Source organism: Coloeus monedula, assembly GCF_965178545.1.
Source record: "Coloeus monedula genome assembly, chromosome: Z".
NCBI lineage: Eukaryota > Metazoa > Chordata > Aves > Passeriformes > Corvidae > Coloeus > Coloeus monedula.
In genome coordinates this window covers 40,268,737-40,287,223 of record NC_138822.1, presented here as the reverse complement: position 1 = coordinate 40,287,223, position 18,487 = coordinate 40,268,737, and the positions used below count along the sequence as shown (strand labels likewise).

Genomic DNA, 18,487 nt, shown 5'->3' with positions numbered 1-18,487 from the left:
GAAAGCAGATCTTGTCAGAGAGCGGCCCAGCCTCTCCTGGAACCTCTCAGCTCAAAGATGAGAAGAGACAGAGGAGCTTGAGCCCCTTTATCTTTCCCTGCATTGTTAGTGCTTCTTTTCAATTCCATGTTTCACAAAAGGTGCAGGGAAAGTGAAGGACACAAGCCCTAAGCACTGCGCAAGGGAGTATAAGAAGCATGAGGCTGGCTGCCAGTACCCCACCAAATGAGCTGTGGGCCAGGAGAGGGCTCTCCCTACAAGGAATTCAGCTTGTCCACTGTTTGCCCTAGTGGCACCTGAAAGGGAGATGTTCTTTGTGTGTGTCCCAGAGCTGCCAGATCCTTCAAGAGCCAGCAGCTCTAGGAAGGCATGGCAGAAGTTGCTGTTTCTTTGACTGCTCCACTGTGCTGCATCTCCAAGGAAATACTATTAAACAGCTTAGAAATTATCTGTACATTACAGTGCACAGCAAGAATATGTATGACAAAGCTGTTCCCATCTTCGACAACACATTAGACCAAATGGCAAGGAAAGACAGCAAAGTCTTCTGGAAATTTCAACCTGTGCTTGAACTACCGGAGTGCTAAAAGTTTCAAAATAATAAAATAATAATTACAGAACATTCTAGACATTCTGAGCTTAAGTCTAGGATGACCTACTGTGCTTTACAAAAAATTAAACATGTGTGTAGAATGTATTCACTTTTAAACAAGTGTATATGCCCAAATACATGACCTCCTTTGCCTATCGCAAAGTCAGCCTACTCCTGTGCTGGGAAGAAGACCCATTTCCACTGACCTACACCTGCCTTCATGAGATAAGAGAAGCTTAGGATACATTCTGAAGTGGAACTATTACTCAGCATAGGAGTGGCCATAAAGATATGCGAGACCTGGAAGTGTGAAACCAGAAAAGAAGTCCTCATAGCAGATTTCAAGTCTTGTCAAGGTAGTTCGTGTGGGAAAAGCAGTATGACTATCTTCAAAGGGAGAATTGTCTGTAAGCCAGATTCAAACACAAAATTCCAGATGTCACTGCCATCTTTCTTTCTGGAAGGAAGAAGATATTTTAAAAGAAGAAAAACCCCACATTTTCAATCACTTCTTTATTTAGATGGAGAACTGTTCAGGGAACTGTTGGAGTACTTTGTTATATTTTTCAGAAAGATTCACTCTGAAATAAATAAAGAAGGCTAAGAAGGTAAAAGCTTCAAGAAACCTTACAGTTCAACAGAAAAAAGAAACCAACATCAAACATAAAGCATTTAGCTGTATTTGGCAGTTGATAGCTCAGTGCTGGCAGACTTCCTAATTTCCTCTGTGAGGAGCAGTTCTGCAGCCAAGTTTGGTAATTAGGAACCCATGTCATATTTTTAAAATATTTCTGAAAACATACACCTTAGGAAGCAGGATGACAGAAGTTGTAAGTCTCCCAGTGAAAAAAGATTATATCCATCAACATCATATCTCATGTGATTCTAGAATGAAAGAGTCACAGAGCTCCATAGGCAAAGTTTTGAACTACCTGATGTGCAAAAGCAAACACCCTCCTGCTTTGTTTTGGATCACCCTCTTTATCCTAGTACTGAAGGTTTAGATGCAAACTTTTGTCAGCCCTGGTAATCCCTCTCTTGGCCAAGTCAGATTTTGATCTTACCACCTCAGGAACAAAGCATTCTTTGGGTATTACCTGCAGGAGACACAGAACAGAGCAATAAGGAAGTGCCAATAATTGTGCAACATGTCAAGACCAGGCCCATGTCATCATGATGACTATTCTGTGCAATCTTTCTGGTCCCATTTGTTGAAAGACACCACACTTCCCTAAACCTTAAAAACTAGGGCCCCTCAGCAGGGTGGGACAGCACGGCATGCCAACGATCCTTTTGCTCTAAATCAGGTAAATTTATCTCTGAGGTTGTTGCCCTGTGGTTGTATGCTCTCCACAAATGTTACAGAATAATAATCTGACAAAACAGAGATGTGCCAGTGCACTACTTGTGACTTCCAGGTCTTGATAATTAATGTAGTTAATTGTTCTGTAACTGTTTATAGTAATACTGACTAATAGTAACTGTAGTATGGCACCATTAATGCATCTGTATAAAGTTTCAAGTCCATTGAATTTGAAACAGATTTCTCCCAATCGCTGACAGAAACTTCCTTAGAGGCCAGTCATTGGATTTAGGACGAATTGTAATAAAAAGTTACAGGAATTTTACCTGTATCTATACTTTTTTTACAGTTTGGGTTAGAAGGGACTGTAAAAGGTCACCTAGTCCAAGACCCCTGCCGTGAGCGTCTTCAACTACACCAGGTTGCTCAGACTCCCATTCAGCTTGACATTGAACTGAGCCTTGAATGAGGCACCATCTCTGAAAGACTCTTCTTCTACTCTGTCAGTCTCTGTCAACATGCACTGGGACATGAACATAGGGCAGAGAGCAGAAGAGGAGAAAAATAAGAGTGAGAATCACTCTTAGCAGAAGGAACACTGAGGTTGAAGAACCATGAGGTGGAGACTGTCCATGACATACCAGGAGATATTCACAATAAGTCCCGTGCTGGACTTACCACTGAAAAAGGGGGGAAAAATGAGGAGGGAAGAGCAGCAGAGAGGAGGTTTTATAGGCATACTGTACACCTACAAATACCCATGCCAGTGAGCTGCTGGTGGGGAGGAGTCAGGAGTGAATTTGAACTTGGGAACTGGGACAAGAAAGGTGATAGTCTTTTTGTTCTCACTGAACAAAAATACTTGAATTGGCTTAAATCAGTTTTCTTTAAGTCAAGTCTGTTTTGCTTGTGACAATAGCCCTGTTTTTATTTAGAACCATGAAGTTACCAAGTCTTTAAGCTTCATTAGGGAGTTTGTGAACACCAGCATTCTTTGATATGAAATAACCTGTATCTGCAAGACTGCATTCTAGTCATTGAGACATTAATTTAATGTGGTCAGTCTTAAGTTCATCCCACTTATGAGGGCCATTATATGCATGAGATTTATTTGACTGAGGTAAAATTATAATGACAAAAAAAGAAGATTTTTCACATTTGCAGGAAATGAGGAAAATGCTTTCTAAAATAAAATTCCTATTAGCTGAAGTTATCAAAACAGATTTTAAAGCAACAAAGAAATAATCCACAACATTATTCTAGTTATTCTCTCAGCATTTATTTGAAATAACAATACTTTCCATGATATATTTTATATGTTAAGCAGTAGGGAATTGTCTTCATTTCACATCATCCAGTATTGAAGTGGCACATTCGAAGCAGCACATTAAACCTCTGATAGAGTCTGTACAATTTAGATAAATAGAACTCTGGATAACTAAACTAACAGAACTTCTGCAACAGTTACCAAAAGAATGCCAAGAAGCTAGGCACAGCACTGTACACACCAAGTGCAGGAAGGAGGAACACAGGAGAACCAACTAAACAGATGGGAAATGTTTTTGCATATACAGCCACATGTCTTTCATTGCTCAACAGAAAAATGATGTTTTATTTTGTCCTCATTGAGGAGAGGGTATGCACAAATGATGTTCAAAGAACACATGATAGACAGAAACAAATGAAATGAGGGTTGTGTTTGGTTGGTTACTGTATTCCTCAGTGAATGAGTTTACAAAGGATATCTGGTGCTTAAGCAGCAAGGTTTTGTGCCAAGACTTGACAAGAAACATTAAATAAATGCCAGTTTTATTCCCCATCTTGCCCATTTACTGGCATTTTGGTGAGCATGCTAAAAGTTCCTGAAGGGCAAATTCAGGTGGTTTGTGGTCCAACATTTCTACTACAGGAATCCCCATTTGACAGCTTACAGTTTACCTCTGGAGGGAAATAGGCCTTTTAACAATAATTAAGAATATAAAACTTAGCAGAGAGCAGCAGGACACACAGTACAGTGGTTCACTTTCTGAGAAACCAGAGGATCTACACTTATGCTCTCTCTGTGAGAACAGCCAGCCAGTTTGGTTGGAAGATACAATTCTGGTTAGTCAATGTTAGACCTGTGTGAACTGTATCATTAGGAAGGGAAAGATGGAATGGCAAGAAATTTTCCCTCTTCTTATAGAGAACTAAGACTGAAAAGGTACTACGGTGGTGATAGGCATTATCTTCCCAACACCACCTGCACTTCCTGCTACTTCACTATGAGCTATCTGCTTTGCTTGCCATCATCTTCCCCATTTCATCTCACTAATGGCTCTGGTTACTACCAGGCCAGCACAGTCAATAAACTAATCCACGCTATGCTGGCTCAGAAGATACAACGCATCACCACCACATAGTATGACAACACGTAAACTGAAGATGCTCATTAGGAATTGATAACTCTAACCACTGCAGTTTGCACTTGTAAGGTGTAAGAAGCAGCATTTTGAAAGCAGTGGTACTGACACAACTATCTGTGTCAGAGGTGGTGGATCAGCATTCCTAATTGGGTAATGGAACCAGAATATCAACATAATTGATGGGGAAGAAACCTGACTGGCCATGAAGCATTCCCTCATACCAGTTTTCATCAATCTGGTTAGTGAGGGTAATAATATCACCCTCTTTAAATCCCAGCTCCCCTTCATTCTCTGGTTCAAAGTCATACAGAGCTCGGCAGCATGGCTGATCCATGTGAACACCTGGGAAGAAGAGACACAGAAACAACATGCTTAAAAATCTCAACACTTAAGAGTACCCATTTTACCGCTGTACCTATGAAAGATTTTGCTGTTTCTGGTATTACTCATATTCTGATGACAGTTCTTCAATAATATCTATATTTAGACTGCCAAGCTTCATTAGAAGACAATCATTAGCTTCTGACAGTCTTCAGTTACTTTAAGTGCCTGCTGGTAAAAGTCTGAGAATCCCAAAAGAACCAAGCTTTAGTGAAGCCCACACCTGAAAGCACAACTACGATCAAATTGGAATCTAATTTTTATCAGTTTATAAAACACAAAAAATTAAGCAAAAGCCCTAATGTATTTCCAGCTTTACTGGCAAAGAGATGCTTTGTCTATTTACTTCAGGTAAGTAGTGTAAGAGGTAGCTTAAAACAACAGTGAAGATGTAACTGTGTGTTTACCCTTTATTTGGAAATTTCAGTGGTACAGCTATACCACTGTATATGCTCCTAATCCTCCGAATTTTAGTATCACGTTTCCAAAGACTTTTATTCCCTATTCCCACAAAACGCTTTAGTGCAGGGCTGTCAGGATAGATTCAGAAAAAGTTTGAAATGGAGAGCTCTCTAATATGCTAGTTCACAAATATCTGACCATAAACTCTTTAGGATGGCTAGTTGATATTATTATAAGTCATTAGTTTGACAGTGTTTTCATACATTATATGAAATTAACAAACATCCTCCCTCTGCCCTCTCCCTGAAGTCTCTATAACTTCAAGCCTACCAAATCCATAATTGTTACTGGTCAAAATGTTTAGGATTTGAGCAGCACTAAGTTATAAGAAATCATATCTCTACCTGAATTTCCATAGTGAAAGTTACGCACTTCAGTGGTCTGAATGAACCAACACATGCCACTTCACCATAATGATAGTGCTAAGAATACATATTCTACTTCTTCATGTATACAGACTTTAAGATGAGTAAGTTTCAGATTCAAACATTTTGCATATTCATTTTGAACACACACTCTGGATAGAAGGCCCATGCTTGAGTTATTTTAGGACGAAATTTTTCCATTTCTATAGACCTCAATAGAGCAAGTTTTTCAAATACTAGATTTAATTTATTACATTCTATAGTGAAACCTTATTTCTTTTCTTTACATATCTCTCACAGTGTATTTTGGTTTCTTTGTCGTGAGGACAACTGTGCTGACATCAACAAGCCTTACAGCGTGTTTGCTATCCTCATTTCTACCAGCTGAAATTTAGAAGAATTAGCAAATAAACTCTTGGAATTAATCACCCCAAACATACATTCAAGAATTTTCAAAGAAGGCATTCCTCTGAAACCAATAAACACTTCAAAAAAATGAACCCCTATTGAAGAAAATGCTAAACACTGCTCCCTGAAGAGGGAAATATAAATGCTGGAGAGATACATGAACATCAGTCTGCACTGCCTTAGCACAGACAAGTGTTCATGACGCTACAAAAAAGGAGTGAAGAGAGCTCCAGCATGCAAGACTCAAGCCACATTCATGCACAAGGAATCTCTGTTAAATCCTTCTCCTTGCTAGCATAGTGAGGAGATTGCTAGGAGTTCACAAGATTGTTTATTTCCAGTTTCCAGTGCCAAATGGAGATACTGTTTCTGTCTAAATGTGGGAGAAAATCAAACATTCACATCAGGATGTGAGGGAAAGAAAGGAAATCCTGACTAAAGATCTAGTGAAAAAAAATCCAGCCTTGCAAGGTGGAATGTGATAGCAATTGTCACTGAGGTAAACTAAGGAATAACTAAGATGGGGATCTAGACAGAGGCTAGCCCTCACCATAACATGGGATAACAGATCATTATTGTGTAAGAAACAAATAATAAGCCTTCCGTGGGATGTGCTGATATTAAATAAACACTTCTTTAAGACAGTAATTGCACACAGTCATACTAAGGCTTAATCTTGCTTGTGCTGCTCCTACTTCGACAAAGAAAATAGTTCATATTGTTTAGTTTTTCTTTTCAGTTATTTTTACTTTCAGGCTCTTTGTGTTCTAGTTCCTGGTTTGAAACAGCAGGATATGGTTATGGTGGTCTGGCAGGCCTCAGGTTTCTGCATTTTGATGGAAAACTTTCAATTGTTATTTTGGTTTTCTAAATGCCTATTTTGTAAAGATCTGTATTTCAAGGTAAGCTTCTAGGATAAAGGAAATTTTTGACCAAAAGACCCATTTAAAGCAATGGAGGATCCCTCTCTGTTCTCCTGCCTGAGGATATGAACACTTTACAAAGAAACAACAGTTCAGACATCTCTCTCCTACCCCCATTCTCATTTTCCCTCATGGAAGAACAAATCACCAGAAGAAAGCATGCAACTTCTGCATTGACACAAAATGTCAGACAGAGTTGGTTTTCCTGCTCACATTGCTACTGACATTACCTGATGGTTTGGGTGTGGTGGCATGGGATATTCCTCCATTGTGCTGTGTATTGTCACCAGTCGAGAAATCCAGGCTCATACGGGGTTTGGGCTGGTATTCTCGCCTGGGCTGAGATGATGCCTCTTTTATTCTGCCAAAACATGAAGTTAAATGTCAAGAGTTAGTATCTTGTTAGCAGATGAGATGGACCGACTACCTTTATTTCTAGGCTGAAGTTCTCATCCACCAATATCCATAGTAAACGAGTTCTGTCATTTGGCGTAGTTTTTCTGTTTACAACAGTAGTTTAAATTACGAAAACCAGCTGATGTGAATGTGCCATGAAGTTGTTAATTTTTCATTCCTTTTAGAAACTGAGCACTTTGTCTATCTTCCTTTTGCCTAACAAAAACAAAGAGCTCATAATAAAGGAAAACTTGTTACGTGACTATCAATGCTTAGAAAAGGGGTTTACAAACATCTCTGTCCCAATTTTTAGCATGAATTTTGCCTCTAACTATTCAGTTGATTGATGCCAACTCATGTTGTAAGAAGACTCTGTGGGAATGTACTGACTTCATTTGCAGAATTGGTTAATTTGCTATTTGGAATACTTGTTTCACAAAGGGACACAAGTCCAGTCTTCCTGACTCTCAAAATAAGCACTTATTTATCAGTCATTTCAACTTATTCTTCTAATTGAGAAATCTAGAATTTCTAGAGAAGGGTACATTTACAGATTCCAGGGTAAAATCCAAGGAAGGGATGAACAGAATCAGAGCAGCTTATGCAGAACAACTACCACACGTATTTCTAATTCCACATATGAAAGAACATTTCATAAGAGTTTAAAAGACAAGTTGGTTTCTCTAACCTTTTCTATATCTGCCCTAGACTTGCTGTTGGTTGCACATTTTGATTTATCTGTTGAAAAGATCTGCGTCTAACTTAATGACTTTTGATCCTGATAACAAGGTTTTCCTCACCATCCAAAATACTATTATAAGTCAGTCCCCAGAGAGTGCTTTTCTTCCACATTAAAAAAACCAAACCTGGTAAGTCAATTAAAAACTTAAGTAATAGAAGTTGTCAAAATAAATAAAAAGCCTTTGCTGTGTTTCACTCATTAACAAAAGTTACTTTTTCAAGACAGTAAAATTTTTAAGAAATACTTTAACTAGTTCTCTTAATGCTTTCCCGAAAGAAATACCATTTTTTTCAGATTATGAACTACAAGGTGACAGTTATAGTGATTTGCTAAAAATTACCCAAAAGCTCATCATGAGCCATGTTTCTTAAGAAAAGAAATATCTCCAAGGAAACCATTCCTGCTTCCCAGCTGCTCTGTCATGATACTGTGTTGGGAAAACTGCATCCTCATTTCACTTGGTGAAAAAGGGAGTTTAAAATAGTCTTTGCTGACCTTCCAATTTTTATTAATTTTACTAAAAGTTTTCTGACATTCGCCAACCTCCTAATGTTTCCCAGTTCCTGGAATCATGGTATTTTAAGGAAGTTTATGCCTTTCATTAATGTGCAGAAAAAGAATGAAATTCTTGAGCTTGTACTTCCTGAAGAAAGTCTTGAAGTCTAATCTAAACAGCCCAGAAAAAATAGAAGACAAGTGCATTTTTAAGTTTTTCATAGTTTTTGCAGTCTAACTCATACTTTTTAAAAATTCTTTTGTGAATATTTTACACAGGACAGTGTTAGTAATTATAAGACATTGTCTGTGCCAGAAATCAGCATGAACAGGTTCCATTCACTCTTTTAAAAAAGGTACCTAGAAAATGAGCAGTAGACATCACTGACAGTGAACAGTAACAAATTTGCTCAGCTTAAAAGTAAAGTATCATTTATTTTCTGGTCTATATAGTAAAAAAAAACAACCCCCAAGCCCCAGGGATTATGCATTACTTGCTACCTGCCTATCACCAGCAGGGAAAGACTAGTAGCTCGGATAGTAACAGCTCTACATTCCTGACTCATCTCTGGCATGAACATATCACAGTGCTCAATTTGTGTCCAGTGGTGTGGATAAAGGATGATTTAGCCAGCAGCCTCTTTACAGTTAGGCATGCAAAAGATTTACTTCAATTGAATTACCACAGCATTCTGATGAAGGAGCCTTGAAAAGCTAAAACCATTCACAGCTGAAACTTAAAGCAAAAATAGTGACCAGTTAGCAGAAATTTTAAAAGGGCAAAGGATCATCTGAATTGATACAAGAAGAGAAATCTATTGCAGAGAGTGTTATGTTACTTAATGGCATAATTTATGGACTACAGGATAAACCACCTGTTCCTGAGGAATTTTTAATGTTTCTGTAAAGAAAGTGAATTGCAGTATTGTTTTGCAAGTGCTAAAAATTGTTTTGTTAGCTGTTAGACAGTACTGCAAACTGTATCCAGGAGCAGTCAGCTGGAAGCCCATCTACCAAAACAAGTGCTGCTGCTAGTCACAAAGATTTTAAGACTTAGAACTGAATGAGGTTTTCAGGATACACGCTCTGAGAAAAGCAACACTAACAGACCCAGCAGTATTAGCAAGTTGATCTATACTAATGACATCAGAAAACAGCTGCCTTTGCACAGTACATGAACATTATCCCCTCTTGGGAATTATATCCAGCTTTTACTAAGAGTCTTCCTGAACCATATTGGTAGAGAAACCTTTCCTGTATGCTAAATTTTCGTGAAGAAGGATGTATGTGTGAGAAGCTGATCAATCTGTTTTGATGGAAACAAATATTCTAAAATAAAAATTATTAAACTCTCTTAGAAAAGATATTGCAGGAATTCTGATAGCATATGCAGTTACACAAAAGGGGATGGAAGAGGTAAACTAAGTTAAGTCTTGTATCAAGTTTGATCTGATAATAGGAGGAGTATTAAATAAAGTGGTAGATAATGAGGGTGTCACTACCTAGCTCAGGAAGATCTTCAGGTAGACAAGAATGCAACAAGATACTCTTTTTCAAAATCAAATTTTAACGTCTTCTTTCAGAATAAGCACACTTTGAATACATGCACAAACAGTAAGGAATCCGAAGCTGCGGGTCTCACTGAATTCAGTATTTATAAACACTTACTTTCAGTTAACTCACATTTAACAGCTTTACTGAGCTGATGTGCTTTCCTGAGCTCATACTCAGAAGCAGATGCATCTCCAAAACATTTAAACCTCAGGTTGCAATCGTCTAATGAAATGGCCCTTGTTTTCATAAACATAAAAGTACCAAGTTGAGAAAGATAACAGAGTTGCATTCTACTCATAGGTTTTCTACCTCTGTTGAACTGACAAACTGTTCAAGAAACTTACAAAAAGTGCATTACCTATCTTCCAGCTTAGAAGTAACTCGCTGTAGGATCTGTGTGGCCTGCTTGTGGTACTCCAGCTGGGCTTGCACAAGAGCAGAAAGCTGGCTCACTTGTTCAATCTGAGGATTGACATTAAAACATTGGATCTTAGGTGAATACTAACATCTCAGGCAATAGAGAATAAGGACCATGGTCCACTGCAAAGGCAGTTTTACTTATCTCTCTAAAAACTTGAGTCATCTTTGTAGTTAGCAGTAAATATTTACATATCAGTCTTTATTCATTACCACGTCTGGTTATGACCTGATCTGGAATGGTAACTGCAACTCTTCTCCGCTGATCATCTCTCCATGGCTGGTTTGCATGAACAGCAGCCTACAGACCTACCACATTCAGCAAACACTATGAAAGTAAAAACGAGACTGTAATGAGAGTATAGTACACCTTCTCCCTCCCTGCCTTTGAAGGGCGCAGAACCACAGGGACTATGGTCATGCTTCCGTTGTATTCTGACCTGTGAAGCAGACCAGAATGGAAAGAGACTATGTACTCTGGGATGCAGAATATTTGTAGTGAAGGCAGAGAGCATTCCACTTCATGAGGGGAAAAAACCACCCAAAACCCCACTTTGTGGGCAACACAAGTGCTAGCAGTTTCCATCATGCACAGTGCCTCAATGGTGTAATGTTGCCCAGCACTGTCTGCACACATGGGGATGGATGTTACTACAAGGACTAAAACTACAAACTTGTTATATTTCTTTCATTTCAGTGCAGCTATATTTAATTCCTATGCAAATATTAAGTTCTATAAGCAAATATATTCAGGTTTGTTATAGCTCCTCTACAGCAATCTGGTAACAAAATGAGGAGTTAGATAAGGTGTGCACTTAAATCAAGTAATTCACATCAACAGAAATCCTTAATTTTCTTTGACTACATATTCTACAAGACAGACTTCAGCTGACATGTTATAGAGATGCTTTTTATTGCTAAATTTTACAATTTCAACATTAATTATAAACAGAACATTAGATAAACCTAGTAAATGCTCAATCCTAGCTAGTCTATAGCAAAACATATTCTGTAGAGTCAGATAGAGACAGTCACAGTAACTTTGAGTTTTCTATTCACAACTGCATCTGATTACAACAGACACCATGGGGTTGTGAGTTCATAATTTCTGATATTTACAATCCTCTCAGCAGCTCACACACTTGAGCAAAAGCCTTGGCACAAACCCTACAGCTACAGGTAAGAGTAATTAGCTATATTTACATGATACTAAGAAGAAAGATACTTTGGTTTTGTAATTAAAGCTTTGCAGTTAGGAAGCACAACAACGCTACAGAGGACTTATGTTCTTTAGCTCAGTTATCTATAAAATACCTAAGAAATAGGTCCTACATGAACATGCTGTACATTACTATAGCTTCTGATCCTCTCACTGTGTTCAACAAGGAGGAAAGTGCTTCCACTATCTTTCTAAGACTCTGGTCAAAGATTAACAAAGGTTATCTCACATCCATCTCCAGAAGGTTGAACATGCTTGACTCAGCAATTTCTTTTGATTCATCGAATTTCTCCAGAGCTTGGCGAAGTTCTTCATCAGGGAGCTTGCCCTGTCTTTTCTTCTTGTAATCAAAATCCAGGCGTCGACCCTCCATTTTCTTCAGGTGATGCTAAAAAAACCAAAACACAAATGCAAGCACAGTGTAAAGGATTTTCCCTGTTACAGCATTGTAAGGAGGTAGTCCTGCACACTTGTAGGCATACGCTGTTTGTTGTCTATCAACCCTTCCCCAGAGGAGAGAAACACAGAATAATGAAATAGGTGGATTTATGTATCATTTAAGAAGCAATGATCTAAGTGACAGACCAACTCTAATAAAAGGCCATGCAGAATGGACAACTTCAATTGCCATCTGTATTAAAGATATGCAGGTTTCTTGCTCTTTAATGAAGAATTACCTGAGCACTATGTTTTTTTCCCTAGATGTTCAGGAGAAAATTCTTTTAAAAGCAGAACTTAGTACATTTTTGTCTGTGTGACAGCACTCATAAACAAAGCAACACAGAAAATATTTTTAATAATTTCTACCAGACCATTAAATTATCTTAAGATTTTCTTATACTGAAGATTTTCTAGATTGTTAACTGAGGTAACATTCATGTTTATCTGTTTAGCAGCTGCCACATCCAACTGGCCAAAAGTTAATGCTACTGGCATGACCATGGTTACTTGAGGCGTTTACTTTCTCCCAGAAGAATCAATTTGTCACCCACTGTGATATTTATAACTACTGATTTTCTAAATTACATCAAACAGTCCAAGATATCTTTCATCCACATATATTTAATAGTATTAAAGCCTTACTGAGCTGAGAACAGCAGCTACTTAGGCCAATAAGCATTTGCCATACACTAGAAAATGGAATGTAAACATTGGTACATCTATTTTGTGAAATGAGCTTTCAAATGGTAAGCTTAGAGTACTGTGTTCATGCCTGCATAAGACTGAAAATTCTACCATCCAAAAATGTTCAAATTTTGATCTTTCCCTTTCTAAACCATCAACAAGAGACACAGAATTGAAATGTAAAATTCAAGCCAAAAGAGACAAAAATCAAGTCTCTTCAAACCTGAGTGCCCCATTTTAAACTATACAACTAATAAAAATTCTGAATATATAGACAGTCCACACATTTGGCATTATTAAAATACTGCATTGATGGAAATACCTGTATTTCTCTCAGATCTTTGTCATGGAGATTTTGAAGTGGGTCAATGAAGTTTTGCTTTACTTCCATATCTAAAGAGTCCTTGACTTCAGAAAGCTCCTTCATAGCTTCTCCCACATCAACAAGTGCTGGTCCTGAAAGAAAAGATGCAGTTTACCTCAAATTAACCTAGTTTTGAATCACCATAGAATGAAGCTGACTCATGGAAACTTCAGGGAGACTTCAGTTAGTATTTCATTTTAAGTCTGAAGTTTAGGAAAGAAGCAGAGGATGATGCACTACGTGAAAGAGCAATATAGATTTTACACCACTGCAGCCACCAGAGTTCATGCCTTGTAATACAGCTGAATTTGTGGTTCCATGCTGTGTCAAGACAGCTTCCTCCACATCCCTTGTTGTCCATTTATTCCTTACTCTGTTGAAACAAACATGCTGGAAGAGATTTAACTGTATTTTCTCAGTGGTACCATCACTACATTGCATTTAAAATAGTTTTAATTCAAGCCTAAGTCTCCCCGTTTCTATCAGTGAGACTGGTGACAGTATCAAATGTAAAAATTCTTAACAATTTCACAGATTGTTTTTTTTAATGAAAGGTTTTTTTGATGAGACTATAGACTTCATAGTATTACTACATTTGGGAGGTCTACTACATAGACTACTCAAGTGTAGGTGTTTGAAGCTCATAAACTTCAATAACCCTAATTAGCTGCCTTTTGAGATTTCCTCCAGGATTAACTTGAGGGCCACAAAAATTACCATTCTGTTTCACTTCTGCTGCATAAGAAGAAAAGCAAAAAGCTCAAACATACCCTCTTGGTTTGAGGTATAGGTTAGGGATAAAAAAAAATCCACTTTGAAGTAGTACGAAGGGTCTGAAAACCAAAAGAGCTTTGTCTCCCAAGCAGTGGATGACAGCAATGCACTGTGAAATGAGAGAGCCTTCCAGATTTGGACAAAGACTGACAAATAACCATAATAGCTGCTATTAGTTAAGAATGTGAAAATAATTGCTGTATCTGTTCTGCTGCATGTTAGTGCAGCTATCACAGAATATACAGCAACTTGCAGAAACTAGACTATATTAGTTCATTTTCCTTTTAAAAATATGTTTGAAATTTAGCAAATGAGAGGCAACCCATTAAAAAAAAATCAGTAGTATTTAGCACAAATCAAACTACATCTGTCAAGCTAACTAGTGAATTACATAAAACAAGTAAGAAAGTACTTTTTTCCATTCCAAATGTCAAGAAAACAGTTTTATGATGGTTCAAATAGAGAATAGGAGTTTCACAGTCCAATTTGAGGGTCCTGTGTGTTGTCATGTAGAAATGGCCATGGAGAAGTCCAAACAAGCCGGAAAGACAAAATATGCTGTTGTGAATGTCATCTTTTTATAACCAGAACTCTACTGCTGAACAAAGTTTTAAGAGTCAGTTTAACATTTGTAACTCAGCTGTAAACTCATTTGGGCTTGGAGGGAGGAGCAATTAACAGATAAGACAGGAGTGTTCACATTGCCTTAAAATGTGGAATTTGGTCAGAAAAAAAGGCCAAAGACTATTAAAAATCTCTTAGTTTTTATTCCTTGCTTGCAATGAAGATGATAACAGTTTAAGGATTCTGAGGGCAAAGAGGCTTTGTTCTATATATGCAAAGACAACAACACAATTTCTGTACATGGATATATTTCATCCCAACACAGTCACAGTATCACAATTTATGATAGAGAGCTAAAGCCTATCTGGTTATTGGTACAAATGGAAACAATTTGACTTTCATTTATGATGAAAAATTCTCTAGTCCAAATCTTCAAAAGATACTCAACACAGTCCTAGACCAAATTTAAAGGAAAAGTCTGATGAAGCAGAACTCTAATGCTTCTTGCAGAAGTTCTTCCTCTATAAGAGGGCAGCCCTTTAATAGTGAAAGCTATATGAAATTTTACTACCATTTTTATTACATTGTAATGGAAAAGGAAGTAAACAAGTTACCAAAGTTGCATTCTTCACCAAGTTCTCGGCCAAATTTCAGCATCGCATCTGCCAGCAAGGCTTCTGCTTGAGGGTAGCCTGGTCCCTTTTCCTGGCCTCGAATTTTTGACATAGTGTTGATCATGCTGAGTTTAGCTCTGGAAGCTGAAGAAGGCAAGTGACAGATGTTACAAACATGCAATTGTTTGCCTACACAGGCATAAATGCATTCTTGTGTTTACATTTATCTGAGTGACTTAAAATGTACTTTAAAGACACTACATAGGTTTAGGACTAAGCCCTGTTTTTCATTAGTTCTTCTTAGAGCAAAGGAATGAAATGTTGTTGGTCATTACCATTTTTATTTTATTGGCAGACTAGAGAGGAGTCTCTGTCCTGAACTTCTAAGTCAAAGCTTCCCTTGAAATGACTTGGACAGAAGTAAGCCCAGGAACACCCCCAAGACAGACGTGACAGAGAAGAAAATCTTTAACATATTCCAAATTCTTCTTTATCTTAAAATCCCTAGGTACCAGATGGATGCCAGATTGAGCCAGCCTTCCCCTCAAAGGAAAGTTCAGACTAGGTACACTCAAGATTAAACTGTGGTATCCCCCATTTTTTAAATGTCTGAAAGTTTTTCTGTTGTAGAATATTAAAGGCGGCCTATGTCCCCAAATATGATGTGCAGCAACCTTTGCAACACTTTTTGCTTTTTATGGGGATTTAGGGAAACTCCTACTTCAATAAGGTTTTCAATTGTACTTTGGCTTGCATTTTACTTCAGACACACAACTGAAGATCAAAACAAAGGACACAAGTACCATAATTGGTGAAAACAGACAGCAAACATAAAAGAATTAATTTGTTTGCTGATGTACTTTAGTGAATTTTTGCAACGGCATGTGAATGGCCTGAAGAGAGTGAATTAATTAATGCCATTTGGCTTCAAATTTTGCCAGCTAATTCATATTGTCAGCAATGTGGACTCAGAGCATGTTTCTTAACTACATTATTGTTTGTGCTACTGAAGGACAGCTATGAATATCTCTACCTTCCCCCTTGCAAATGCTTGACTTTAGAAGGTGCTCTTAAAAGTTAGTATTTCTGTTTACAAAACATTAGTAGTTCACACAGTTGTGCGCTGATTTCATTGGTCAAAATCCAACCTTGCACACATTATTGCAGCAAAACATAGTATTAGCAGACTGGAGTCAACAAATGTTTTTCATATATTTATTGTTAAAAGTGCATATCAAGAAAGAATTCTTGTTGTTGAGTATGTTTGACTTTGCAGCTTATGTATCTGTTAACACAGAGACAGAGATGGAAACAGACACAGGAAAATCAGGCAAGTCTCACAGTACTTATTTTGCCTGAGAAGCAGCTATGAAAGGACAACATATTTTTAACATTTTTAACATGATTATGTTTTTGTTAGTTTTCCCATTACCCTTGAGTGCCATCAGATTATGCTTGTCAACATCTGAATTTCTTGATGCCTTCTGTTTCTACCCACTAAAAAACAACAGTCAGTTCAGTATAAGAAACTGCATTTTAACAAAGTTAAATGTCATTGAAATGATGGTGGGAATAAGAAAATACAGAAACACAAAAGAAACTAAGGCACAGTCAAGATTAGTCAGAGGAATGGAGGCAGCAAGCTGAATTAAATCAGGAACAAATGAGAGTATTTTCAGAAATTAAAGAAAGAAGTGTAAGAGGGAATATAAAAAATGAAGTGGCTATATTTTGGACAACAAGGTAAGAGTAGAAAGCAAAAGTTAGACAATGAGGCATACTTCTTTTACTGATGTTTCAAAACACCACAGACCCAAGTGATCTGTAGTATCACAGTATTATGTTATCCAAGTGTTTTCCAGGCACATCTTATATATCAAGGAATGTGTGCTACATCCCAACTCCTCTTCTTCCTACCAAACCCAGGTAAACTTCTAATCTTTAAAATACTGCTGTTAAATGGTTTCTTTCCTGTTCATGGCTTGTTTTGGTTTGGTTTTTTTAAATTAAATTCCCTCTGTTTTCCCAATGTAATATTCCTAATTTTTGTGAAAGTGAGAAAGAAAATGGAAAATACTGAAAACTGGTATTTTTGGTGACCCATGTAAAAGGTAATATAGTTGTAGGGAGAATTTTAAAGGAGAAAAATTTTTATTTTATTGAAAAAATAAATTACAATTCTTCTCACTCTAGGGAGCCATTTTGCAACTGACATAAAACAATCTAAGATCAGATAAATACTGAAAAGATTTAGTCCTCCTTTCCTCTTACTTGTAGAATGAGTAACACGATCTCATTATATAGGCATGAAAGTAAATCTTCCTCCTGCCTATTATGATTTTTAATTTTTGATTCTACTTGCACATGCCACAAGCAGATGAAGGGATATGTAGCTAGACTATGGAAACTGTTCTTTCAGGCAGCACTCCAAATTTACACCTGCCTGAAATCACACCCTTAGCTACTTGCAGAAATTTTGCTCTCTGCTTTTGCTGTGAGCTTGTTTCACGATTCACAGCAATCATAACCACTCAGCTGTGTCAGGAAGGCAGTCAGAGAAGAACTGAACTCAGTCTACACAGTGTTGCTTAACAGCAGTTTGACAGCAGTTAACAATTTTATCACTATCCCCATAATGTTTGCCAATCCTGTTGCTTTTCCTGCAGAGTATTTTCTTATGATGAGCAATGAAGCTGTAGACTCAAATCATACAGAGACTTTCATCTGCTGACATAGAAACTGTTCTAGTCATCATTATTTTCTCTCTAGCTGTTCTTGAACTTGTAAATACTACTTCTCCTTTTTAGTTTTTTCAAGCATCATCAAAATATTATCTTCTCTTCTGTGGTCTAACATAAAAATATCTCTAATTAATCTGTACCAGCAACAAGTCCTTCAGCATACCACACTGGAGCTGAAATATTTCACAGCAGTTCAAATTTATTTTAGCTATTAAGAATAAAATTTCTCAGTGTGATTGAGTGAATTTTGTTTGTAGTTCCATGAAACTCTAAGATACTTATGGTAGATAGAGGGCCTAATTTTATCTTCAGGGAAGTGGTCACAGCACCAGCCTGACAGAGTTCAAGAAGTGTTCGTACAACACTCTCAGGCACATGGTGTGTCTCTTGAGGATGGTGCTGCACAGGGCCAGGAGTCAATAATCCTTGAGGGTCTCTTCCAATTCCGCATATTCTGTGATTTTGTGATTTATCACAAGCTAACTCCATTGACCTTATTAGTGATGCTGGCACTGACTTCCGCTAGTATCAAAACACTTATGTTCCTAGATCACTACAGAAGTCTCTGTATTATACAATGTAATGGTTTACTTGTTTATTCCAGGTCCAGATCACCCCTCCTTGCAAGAAACCTTTGGCAAAA

General features: G+C 37.5%; 1 protein-coding gene across 1 annotated transcript in view; it reads right to left on the bottom strand.

Annotated features, from left to right (window-relative positions):
- Positions 1-4,442: 4,442 nt before the first annotated feature.
- The window catches only part of SH3GL2 (SH3 domain containing GRB2 like 2, endophilin A1), a gene marked incomplete at both ends in the record, with an annotated part of 92,975 nt that continues 78,930 nt past the window's right edge, over positions 4,443-18,487 (bottom strand). Inside the window, 6 exons of the mRNA XM_082302241.1 lie at positions 4,443-4,642; positions 7,070-7,200; positions 10,385-10,488; positions 11,892-12,050; positions 13,110-13,243; positions 15,104-15,247. Coding sequence (XP_082158367.1) covers positions 4,443-4,642; positions 7,070-7,200; positions 10,385-10,488; positions 11,892-12,050; positions 13,110-13,243; positions 15,104-15,247 — 872 coding nt within the window. The remainder of the gene's footprint in view (positions 4,643-7,069; positions 7,201-10,384; positions 10,489-11,891; positions 12,051-13,109; positions 13,244-15,103; positions 15,248-18,487) is intronic.